We start from the raw sequence: 12,357 nt of genomic DNA, 5'->3' as shown, positions 1-12,357 counted from the left end.
AGTGTGTGACTTGCTAGTTTTCATCGGCGGTGGATGAAAAGAGAGCACAATGGTACAACCAAACTTAGTTAGTTCTCCTTCTTTTCTTTTCTTTTTTTTTTTTTTTTTTTTTTTGAAGGAAAACTAACGAAAATAATTTGAAAACTTTCAGTTTTAATGGCAAAATAAAAGGTGAATAGTACCATGATTGATTTTTTAGTGTAAAATGTGATTTTTCGTTAAAATAAACAATACTGTTAACTTTTCGTTAAAACTTCTTCTTTTTTTTTTTTTTTTTTTTTTTTTTTATCAATAAACCTAGTCAGTTCAGGCTCAGCTCAGTTGTGTGTATTTTATGAAAGAAGCTCGGTTGTGTTGTTCAATTATCTTTTGGTCGGACTCTCTCTCCCCTCTCTCTCATGTTATCTTTTGGGGGACTATCTCTCCCCTCTCTCTAATGTCGACGGTGCCGTACAATTCTCTCTCTCCCATCTCTCTGTGTGGTGTGCAGATCCTCTCGCCTCTCTCTCCCAAATTGCAGAATGGAAAAATAGCCCCAATCTTCTCTGCCCCAGAACCCTAGAAAATCCCTAATTCATCTGGGAAATAGAAAGGCCCAACCTTTTTCTCTTTTCTCTCTCCAGAATAACCTAGCAAAATCCCAATTCTAGAGCCAGAATCTTTTCCATCAAATCAAGTGATATTGCTTAGAATTTTGGGAGACAATTTCCCCTCCTCTCGTTGACATAGAATCCGAATCTGAAAAAAAATTTATTCGATTTTGCGAGGGAAAGAACAGTCATTTTTCCCTTCTTTTCTACGGGTGCTGCGTGCATTCCCTCCGCAACACCCAACAGCCAAAGCTGAATCGATTTTGCAGGCAAAGAATAGGCGCAGATGCAGGCAGCTATGGTTAGGGAACGACACTGTCGAAGGTTGTTCCACGGAGCAGAGAAAATAGAAAATAGGTAATATGCGCCTGTTTACAACACTTAGATATCATGGATTGGGGTTATTCCAGTTTAGGCAAGGTTCAAGGTTTAGTCAACGAGATATCGATGGACTGGGTTATGCCAGTTTAGGCAAGGTAAGGTATAAAGTTTAGTCAACGAGATATCATGGACTGGGTTATGCCAGTTTAGGGAAGGTAAGGTTTAAAGTTTTAGTCAAGGAGGGTATCTCACCAAATGAGTATTGACAATATGAAGAAGCGATATGTTAATGTCACACGCAGTTGATTTAATGTGAGGTTGAGTATTGACAATATGAAGAAGCGATTTAATGTGAGGTGAAGGGAAATCCGAAATTAAGGGCAGATGCGAGAACAACATTGATGTGATCAACTTGAATAAATTTAAGTAGTCATTTCGACAGTTAATAAGATTAACTTATTTGTTACAAGTGAAAAATGAGTTAGAATTCGATTTTGGACCTAACTTATGAAAGTGAAAGAAAAGGAATAAAAAAAAAATAGACAAGTACGTTTGACTTAATTCAAACCCTCGTCTCCCAATAGTTTAGAATAGATGGGAATATCGAAATCAAACTCAATAAAAACGCTATCATGGAATTTTATTTGTCGCTTGCGAGGAGCTCAATTGCCAGCAAGGCTCTTTCAGTAGTAGTTGAGTGTGTGCTTCTCTTTATACATCATACGATATGTTGAGACGTATAGTGGATTGAATAAGAAAAATGCGCCATCTACCAAGCAAATACAACATTTACTTGTTTTGGGTGATATTTTTTTTTTTTTGTGTTACCCCAAGTCTTGTTTTTTATTTTTTTTTTTATTTTAATTTTTTTTATTACATAAACGTAGAGAAAATAACATTACTAAATAATGCACATGAATTTTTAAATTGAATTAAATTTCGGCTGCTCATTACAAACTACACTGTAGCTTTTCACCTTGGATTTCAATCTATCTCCTTCATTCAATCAGCGCCCACATTTGCAAACCATCTTACTCAGTGGCTCTTCGGAAGACATGTGCAATCTTTGCTGGGTATGCCAAAAAACTGGTAATATCTTTCGCTCTTGATCTCTTATTTGGAATTATTTGCATGGGTGTTGTTGGTATTGAGTTACTGAAGCATGTCTTTCTGTTCATGAGCAAACAAATAATCTTTGATACGGATTTTGGGTCATTTCTCTTAAAATAATAGAAATTAAAATTAAAGTATTTAGTTAGTTTGACTTAGTTCATTAATATTAGTAGGATTTCAAATATGTCTTTTTGTTAGTGTTTGGAATATAAATATGAATGGCTTAAATTATGCTTGAAGAAATTAGAGTGTTTGTTATCAGTGTGTGACCAGAATAGCAGTGGTCTTAGAGGTGGTAAAACCAAGAATCATGACAATAAGTGTACCGGTAGTGGCTTTAGAGATTATAATCAAGGTTTCAGATATTATCCCTCCAAATCATGCTGCACCAGCTATTCTTGGATCACCACCACTGCAATGTCAAAATCATTCTCTTCCAACCATTTTTTGTCCAAGACAGGACATTACGCTGTTAATTGCTTTTATAAACATGGTCCTTAGTCTTTAGAACCATGAATCCTCCAAAAACTTTGTCAACATTGTGGGAGGTAACTGTCCACTACTGTCACAATGAACAGCAATATGGCCAAACCTCTCACAATGTTGACAAGGTTTTTGGAGGATTCATGGTTCTAAGAGACTCAAGACTTAGCAACATAATGTCCTATCTTGGGACACATTCAGCAGTCAAGAAATGGTTGTAAGGGAATGATTTTGATATTCCACCATTGGTGAAGCAAAAATAGCAGGTGCATGACTTTATTTGAAAGGATTTGGAGGGATAATATCTTAAACATTGATCATAATCTCTCAAGCCACCACTGTTACACCTATTGCCGCAATTCTTGGTTTACAACCTGTAAGACCACCAGTACTATTACATAACAAACACTCTAATCTCTTCACACATGGAATAATCTAAGCCATTCATATTTATATTCCCAACACTAACAGAAACACGCATTTGAAATCCTACTAATATTAATGAACTAAGTCAACTAACTAAATACTTTAAGTTTAATTTCTATTATTTCAAGAGAAATAACCCAAAATTTGCATCAAAGATTATTTGTTTGCTCCTGGGCAGAAAACGATGCTCCACATCAACAACACCCATGCAAATACCAAATGAGTGATCGAGAGCGAAAGAGATTACTTGTTTCTTGGCATGCCCAGCAAAGATTGCACATGTCTTCCGAAGAGCCATTGAGTAAGATGGATTGCAGATGTGGGTGCTGATTGGATGAAGGAAATAGATTGAAATCCAAGGATGAAAAGCTACAGTGTAGTTTGTAATGAGCAACCAAAATTGAATTCAATTTAAAAATTCATGTTCATTATTTAGTAATGCTATTTTCTCTACGTTTATGTAATAAAAAAAAGATTTGGGGGTAACACACAAAAAATATCATCCAAAACAAGTAAATGTTGTATTCGCTTGGTAGATGGCGCATTTTTCTTATTCAGTCCACTGTGTCTCGTAATATTGCATGGTGTATAAATAGAAACACATACTAAACCACTAGTGAAAGAGCCTTGTTGGCAATTGAGCTCCTCGCAAGCGACAAATAAAATTCCACGATAATGTTTTCATTGAGTTCAATCTTGATATTCCCATCTATTCTAAACAATTGTGAGACGAGGGTTTGAATTAGGATGTACAACATTATTCTAACCACCTCAATTACGTACTTGTCTATTTTTTTTTTTGCCCCCTTTTCTTCTTTCATTTTCATAATCTAGGTCTAAATTCGGATTCTAACTCATTATTCACTTGTAACAAACAAGTTAATCTTATTGATTGTCGAAGTGACTACTTAAATTTGTTCAAGTTGATCAGATCAGTATTTTTCTCGCATCTGCACTCAATTTCGGATATCCCTTCACCTCACATTAAATCAATTGTGTGTGACATTGACATATCGCTTCTTCTTATTGTCAATAATCATTTGGTGAAATACCCACGTTGATTAAACTTTGAACCTTACCTTGCCTAAACTGGCAGAACCCAGTCCATGATATCAAGTGTTGTAAACAGACGCATATACCCTCATCATTTTCTCGAAAATTACAACATTCCACTAGCATTTCCTCGCTCGCTCGCTCTCCCTCCTCTGTCTCTCCCTGTCTCTTTCTGAACCTTTGGGAGAATCGCATCGGAAAAGTTGCAGTGCTTGCCGATTCGGAGAGTTGCATCGGCGAAATTGCAGTGACTGCTTTTCAGGGCCTCCGGCGAGGTATTATTTTCGTGAAATCTTCCTTTGTGGTTGCATTTGTGAGTGCTGTGTTGTTTCCGGTGCTTTTTGAGATTGAAATATGACAAGCATTTAGGGATTTTTCCTGTGAGAGAAGGCATTTAGTGAAGAAATCGGTTATCTCGTTAACTGAGTAGGCTCATAGCTTGATGAGGAAAGGGATGTGTGTTAGTTCTTATCTTATGCCTAGGCCTACTCCTCTCTGCGGGGATGTTATCATTTTTCTAACCTTGCTTTGTATTAGGGTTGGACAGTGTCGAAAGAAGATGGGTTACTTCTTTTTGTATATTACATATTTGAGTTCCATAAATGTTAATTATCCAAAAGCACAAATATTCCCGAGAGTCCTGAATCTCTTGATGTACTTCCGAACCGAGGGGGGAGCTTGAATACTGTCCTTGATTCATATGTTCCTAGATCGTGATTCCTCCCTATAGTTTGGCCATGGTGATATTTCAACTCTATACTGTAATGTGACGACTTATTGCGGCAACAAGTTAGTACCACTACCATACATCTTATTATTAGACGGTGTGCTACGACTTGTGAACCAAAACACAGGTGAAGTAATTTCAAGATGCGTCTTGAATGGATGTTTATCATCAGGTTCACGAAACACGATTGGGGCTACCCAAAGAATGAGAGGATCAAGGCTTTCGGAAGATACCCCGTTGAGAGCATTCTTAGCACCAGACGACCTCCCAATACGATAAGTACATCAGAATTTGGAAATTCGACTAACACGGCTACTCTCTTTTTTTTGGCTAGGATATGCATGATATTCATGATAATGTTCATGTACAGAGTTTATTTTTGGTTCTTGTACAAACTACAACAAATTCTTGCTAATGTTTAGTTAAATTGGTTGTCAGAAAAATCGACATAAGTCTAGACAAGTTGGATGCTTTGTGAAAGCAACTCAAAAAATCACTTCCTCACTAAGTCCTTTTACAGCAAAAGAACAATTGATATCGGAACGAATCACTCACAATTCATCTAAAAAAGAAATAGAAAGCCACAACCTCCCTTCTTTCCCCAAAAGAACCCTAGAAAAACTCAATTCCGAAGCCCAATCTTTTCCATCGAATCGAATGAGATTGCTTAGAGTTTTGATACGACTTTAATCTATTGGGCTTGTATTAGGACTAATTAGACAACCTATTATTGTTGGCTATCCATAAGGTCCATTATATATGTAATACCATAAGGTTCATCTACATCTCAAACTCTAGTTATCCTTGGATGTATTTAAACCCCTTTTATGATGTAGAGAGGTTATGAATGAAAATATGAATTTCCTTTGATTTCTTTTCAACTTTCTACATTTACTTTCTTACATTTTCCCTTTTATCATGTCTGGTCCTGTCAGAGCTTTGGGGAGACAATTTCCCCTCCTCTCATCGGATGGAATCCGGATCTCTCTTCATTTTGATTCTGATTTTGCGGGGCAAGAACAATATCAAGAGGTTCGCTTCTCTCCCTTTTCCCTTCTTTTCTACAAGGACGGCTTAAGTAGCAGAGAACCGACTGGGTGCGTGCATTCCGTCCCCAACATCCAACACACCTATAGCTAAGGATCATGTGTTCAACCGCTTTAACGAAGTACCTTTAGCCCTAGTTTAGTACTGAGGTGATTCTGAAAAAAATGGCTATAAAAAAAAAAACTGGGAGCTTTTTTATGTTTGATAAACATTCAGCTTCAGCTTTTTTTTCACAGTTTTGGGTAAAAAAAAGCCAAAAACACAAAGCTGCAAAACCCAGCTTTGAAAAACAGTTTTTTTTTCACATCTGTTTTACATAAAATTTATCAAACACTATAATACTGCTTTTTTTTTCAAAAGCACTTTTTCAAAAAAGTTTACCAAACACTCTGCTGCTTTATTTCACAGCTGCTTATTCTCACATCACAGCAAAAACAATTTTTTTTCAAAACACAGCAATACCAAACCAGCCCTTACTAGTTTCGAAATCAATGATGGAATGGCTAAGCTGGGCAAGTGCTTAGGGCTTTTTATTTTTATTTTTTGTGGCTTCAATTCTTTGATTTTGTTAACGTTGATTTCTTTTGGGGAGCTTAGATCTTTCCATCTCCGTTTTCAATCTATTTTCTATAGATTCTGGTTATATGCAGATTGCAGTTTTAAAAGTTGTCGTCTTTCGTTTTAATTTCTTAATTTTTCATGTATAAATTTGGTTTTTTTCATGTATAAATTTGTTGCTTTTCCATGCAGGCTTCTCCAATCACGATGCTGTTAGAAGTCGTCTCATAATAGTAGAAGAGCTCAAATGTGCAGGCTTCTCCATCAACCTAAGTTATCGATTCAGGTGTTAGTTCGGGCACAATGGCAAAGTTCCACAACATGGAACAAACTGAGGTATTCTAAAAGAGTCAATTAGAGTGTAAATGAAGCTTACATAATCTCTCAAATAGGGTCAAATAGCTTTAAAGGTACATAAACCTCTCAAATAGAGTGAATTGTTACAAGAAGATCTCAAGATTCACATCTTGTTCGTACTGCATACGTCTCGATATTTAAGAGTGGCGGATGATAAGGGAAATTGAGATATTTTCTCCACCAAAGTCCTTGTGGAGCATTCTCATTTCCTACAAGCTTCTTAGAATTTTGAAGTAGACTTCCATTCCCCACTTAGGTCCCCAGCTATTTCTTGCTTGCCAAAACCTAGGCCCATTGCTCCCGTTGCTATCATGTGGCATAATGAAATGTATGTGGATGTGTTAGTAGATGTGAATCTTGAGATTTTCTTCTAACTTTTAACTCTAGTTGAGAGCTTTATGTACCTTTAACTCTAATTGACTCTTTTAGATTACTTCAATTTTTGTTCCATGTTGTGGCCTTTTGTGGACTGTTCTTTCTACTGTTGTGCAGGATCCACCAGCTGAATCAATAACTTAGGTTCATGGGGAGCAAAAGTATAGAGTTTTGCTCTTGCTGTAAGCTTTTTTTCTTTTTTTTGTTGGGTTTACTACTTTCCCAGGAGCATTTGCTGTTCTTACTTTGAAAGAATGAATGATCCTATGTACAACAAACTAAAAAATGCAGAAGCTCAACAATAAATATTACCATTCGAATGACATGGTCTTATACGTCCGTATGTGTGTTTGTGTGTCTGTGTTCTTAGCTAAAGCAGCCACACTAGTGCACCAACTTGGATGATTACATTAGAGTGAGACTAACTAATATCCTAATCCATGCAGAGAGATTGAGGGAACGTTACCCAAAAAATTTTGGATTACCTTGTGAGTTTGACACAGGCATGCAGAGTGTTTAGTTTATGGAGGATAGCTAGTTTATTCTTTGGATCAATCATATAAAATGTAGCTAATCATCAGAATATATCTATTCAAGATGCGTCTTGAACGGATATTTATCATCAAGTTCTCGAAACGCTACCCAAATAATGAGAGGAGCAAAGCTTTCGGAAGATACCCCATTGAGGGCATTCTTAGTACCAGAGACCTCCCATTACTGTGTTTGACTGTTGGGGATGAGGAAGGTTGTCACCACGCACTACGATAAGTATATCAGAATCTGGAAATTCGACTAAGACGGCCACTCTATTTTTTGCTAGGATATGCATGATAGTCATGATAATGTTCATGTACAGAGTTTATTTATGGTTCTTGTACGAACTACAACAAATTCTTGATGTCGAAATACAAACCTTTTTTACCATCCATTCCTCGAGAAAAATAGTCGGTCGAGTTTATTGACGATTCCAAAACTGAACTGGGACGAGAAACAATCAAAACTACAAATTGCAGATGACGAATTGAAAATGAATGTCAGATTTAAGAATTTGATCTTGGAGAGTTGGTATTCATATATCTATGTTTTTGAGTATTTCGCCGATTTCCCTATTGAGGCTTTTTTTTTTTTTTTTGGTCAAAAGTACTTCCTATTACAAAAAAAACTTTACCTAACAAGGCCCAAAGCTAACATATTAACATCCAAAAAACGGGCCACAACAGAGCAACACATCACAGAAACTAAGATACAATTCGGCTCAAAACGCAAAACATGAACACCGAACCTAGAAACTTCTACTGTCTCCTTCGCCGCCAGACGTTGTCCCAAGCCGTCTAATTCCTCTTTCACAGTCAAGCAATACCTCATCAAATGCCACATCAAACTCCAATTTGCTACCTGAGCACAGCCATACAGTAAGGATAGCCAGTAACCAAACAATTGAAGCCAACTAACGAGAAGAAGTCCGTGGAGATCCACGAACAACACTGCCGATAAAGGCAGATAACAAGGAGAAAGTGGTGGTGTTGGACACACTCAAGCCAGTGAAGCCATTGGAACTCTACACACAATCTCAGTAGGTTGTATGGTTGAAGATCGGAATATGGATGAACACATAGGATAGATACTGTCTGGGAAAGAGAAACCGAACATATCAGTATAACAACCAAACCTAAAAAACAGTAGAAGTAAGGAAAACATATAAGAAGGAAAGAGAGGGGAGGACAGCGACCGACCTTGGCCAAAGTTAGGGTCGACGCCACTGGTTTTACTGAAATTTGAAGGCCTCACACGAAGAGGTGAAAAAATTATCAAAAAGAGAGAACGACTCTAACTAGAGAGAGAAATCTACCATCCCCTATTGAGCCTTTAAACCACTGCGAATTTCACTAGAACTTTAGCCAATTTCTCACATGAACTATTATAAGCAATCGCATTTGTTCTAATTTTCTATCCAAAAAAATCACATGCCGATTACAATATTATTTGTTGTTATTTTCTCTTTCTTTAATGTGACAGTTTTAATGCAAAGTTAGATCAATTACACCACTATTGCCATCATTATTATCAAACACGAATTTATCGGGTTTTTTTCTTCCACATTCTGAATACTGGTACTAGACTTATTTTTTAGGTTCTCAATCTAAATAATTATTCTCGGATTAAGCAATCAACCGGGTTATCAAACCATAAAAAATGAAAAAAAAAAAATTGTTTTGTTGCTTTTGTTTTAAAAATAGTTATTTAAAAATCATTCTGTAAAACATTACTAGATGGTTTGCCACTTAGTAATACGGTTTAGTGATATTGATTTCTTCTGCACTTAAGTGAGATGTCTTAAGTTCGATTCTCGCCAAATACAAATTTAAACCATATTATTACTAACTCAGTGTAAAATTAAGTTCAATTGTTTTTCTTAGTATAAATAATTTCGTTTATGCAAAAAAATAAACATTACCGGACTCCCTTAAGATCCTCCAAAATCCTAATAGGACTGCAATTTTTATATTTTTAAATTTGTTTGAAAAGTAAGGATGACTCGGTCCAACCCGATCCCATGAAATGTCCCAGAACACCCCGACATTTCTTTTGATCTCATCGCTCTCTGTTTCTCTTCTTCCCCAAAATCAAAATTCCCACACCAAAACATCGATCCTATAAACTCCAGAAGCTCCCAAAATGGTGTGCATACGCAAGGCAACCATCAATGACCTCCTGGCGATGCAAGCCTGCAACCTCTTCTGCCTCCCTGAGAGCTACCAGATGAAGTACTACCTCCTCCACATCCTCTCATGGCCGCAGCTCCTCTACGTCGCCGAAGACTACAACGGCCGCATCGTCGGCTACGTCCTCACCAAGATGGAGGAGGAGAGCGACGAGTGCCACGGCCACATCACCTCCCTCGCCGTCCTCCGCACCCACCGCAAACTCGGCCTCGCCACCAAGCTCATGAGCGCCGCCCAGAACGCCATGGAACAGGTGTTCGCAGCGGAGTACGTGTCGCTTCACGTGAGGAAGAGCAATCGGGCGGCATGCAATTTGTACACAGGGACTTTGGGGTATAAGATTCATGATGTGGAGGCGAAGTACTATGCCGATGGGGAAGATGCGTATGATATGAGGAAGGAGCTCAAGGGGAAGAAGGTGCATGGACATAGTCATGGGCACGGGCATGGGCATCACCACCATCATCACCATCATGAAGGTGGGTGTTGCTCAGGGGAGGCGGCGAAACCAGAGAAGGCGGAGGCGAGGAAGGTCGAGAGAGGGAATGCTAAGGCGGAGTCTAAAGCGGTATGAGAGTGAGAGGTAAATTGGGTTATTTGGGGGGAAAGTGTATTTTCCGTTGTTTTACTTTATATATGGTTTTGATGCTTAGCGTTTGTATTGCAATTTGACAAATGCATATGAGGATTCGGAATAAGTTGTTGATGTTTAATACTTACTCTGCATTGAGTGATTTATGTTGTAATTTCATGTTTATTTTCTGTTCGTTGTGTCTACTCTCAGGTGGTTTTGTTTATGTCACCCAATATATTTTTGAGTCGTATGCAAATAGTTTTTCTTGTAATTTGATGGAGGGTTGAATCATAATAGTCGTTATGCATTGATAAACGATTTATGTTCTTTCTTTGAGTTTGTTCCATTTGATGATGCGTACCACATGCTCTTAACATCTAGTACTGAATTCTATTCGAGGCCGAAGTTGGGTATAATATTGGAATAGAATAGGAAAAATAGCTTAGATTACTATTTTCTTGCTGGGCAAGTGAACAAACCCACACTCCCACAATGCACTAAACCCGCATCTCGCCCTTTAGCCTTTGCCCTTAAGGGGGAACAGGTGCTGTTGTGCCCTGCATATGCACATATATATGTATGTATGTATTTAAGTAGTATTGGTGAAGTAGCTACTTTTCTTGAGAGAAACGCATCTTTGCCATACGGGATACTAGCTATAATAATGAAATTGAAAAACAGTAATTTTTGAATTGCGAGATTGTGTCTGAAGTTAAATTGTTTGATGCTTAGCTATCCTTCTTTCTCTGGCTTTTCAGAAAAGGGGAGGGATGGATTTTTTTTTTCTATTTTAGGCACTTGTTCTTTGAACATGAGTTGCTCCTGAGCAATGGTTTTAAATCAGAGCTTTGTATTTATGTTAAGTAGTTAATCACCAAAGTAATCTGGCCTGATGGTGGATTTCTTTGCTCACGCTGAAACTGATCGAGTAAAGTTTAGGATAAAGAAATGGCTACACATAGAATAGTAGTGTTGATAGAAAATAAATAAAAGCACATAATCTTTTATCTGTGCACCGGAACAGAGCTCTAATATGTAATGCAGCTGGAAAAGAGTTCGATAAATACAGGAAGCTGCCCCCTACTGGCCGCCCCTGCCTTTGGCTTATGGGGCAATGGCAACCCACCCTTATTCTCTACCCTATCTCGTCTTCTCGCCCTCTCAGTTCTCTCCCCCCTTCCCCCTCCCTCTCTTGTGGTATTTGCTCTTAGGCTCTTAGCTTCGTCTTTTTCTCGCTGAGCTTTGTCTCAGATTTCCCACGTGCTCGGGTCCTCTCTTTCCTCCCTCACTTCAATATCAACCAGTGGCTGCAGCTACTGATCTTAAACAGGAAGAGTGAAGTATTTGTTTCCAACATGTTTAAGCCTGGTATCGAGCAGGCCAATCATGGTCCTTTCTTTATACATCAATCTAAACATATTGAAGTGGATCAACATTTCATCGAGGATAAACTAGATGCTCAATTAATTTATTTTTTGTTTGTAAGGTCAGAGGATCAACTTATAGATGTTCTTACTAAGGATGTGTCTAGTAGAGTTTGTCATAGCTCACTCAACAAAGTTGGCATTGGTGATATCTATGCGCCGACTTGAGGATGAGTGTTAATGTGAGCCTTGCTCGGCTTAGATTACTTTTTACCCCCTATAATTAGGTTTCCTGTAATTAGTTGCTTAGCTTGTGTAACACATCTTATAACTCTTCCTCCTTTGGAGAAGAGTAAAGTATTTAGTTTTTCCACACATTTGAGCAGCCCTAGTGTAAAAGTAAGGATGTTAATGTTAATTCCTTAGGGCTAAACAAGATTAAATCATGACCATAGGTCTTCATCAATGGTCAATGTTAGAAGATTAGGTAAATTTAAACATGATACAATGGCAAGCTAGATCTCACCCAAGTTTTCTACAAAGGATGGAGACATATCAACAAGCAAGGTAAACTAGTATAGATACTCTAAATTTAAATTCTTTTTTTTTTTTTTTTTTTTTTTTTTTTTTTGCCAATAATCTTCTA

General features: G+C 37.7%; 1 protein-coding gene across 1 annotated transcript; it reads left to right on the top strand.

Annotated features, from left to right (window-relative positions):
- Positions 1 to 9,618: 9,618 nt before the first annotated feature.
- Positions 9,619 to 10,540, top strand: LOC137748594 (N-terminal acetyltransferase A complex catalytic subunit NAA10-like). Its single transcript, XM_068488761.1, has one exon. The coding sequence runs from the start codon at positions 9,727 to 9,729 to the stop codon at positions 10,345 to 10,347; it is 621 nt and encodes a 206-aa protein (XP_068344862.1). The 5' UTR covers positions 9,619 to 9,726; the 3' UTR covers positions 10,348 to 10,540.
- Positions 10,541 to 12,357: the final 1,817 nt, after the last annotated feature.

This window comes from Pyrus communis, chromosome 10 (assembly GCF_963583255.1).
Source record: "Pyrus communis chromosome 10, drPyrComm1.1, whole genome shotgun sequence".
Taxonomy (NCBI): domain Eukaryota; kingdom Viridiplantae; phylum Streptophyta; class Magnoliopsida; order Rosales; family Rosaceae; genus Pyrus; species Pyrus communis.
Note: the sequence above shows the minus strand (reverse complement) of the source record. Positions and strands in the feature narration are given on the sequence as shown.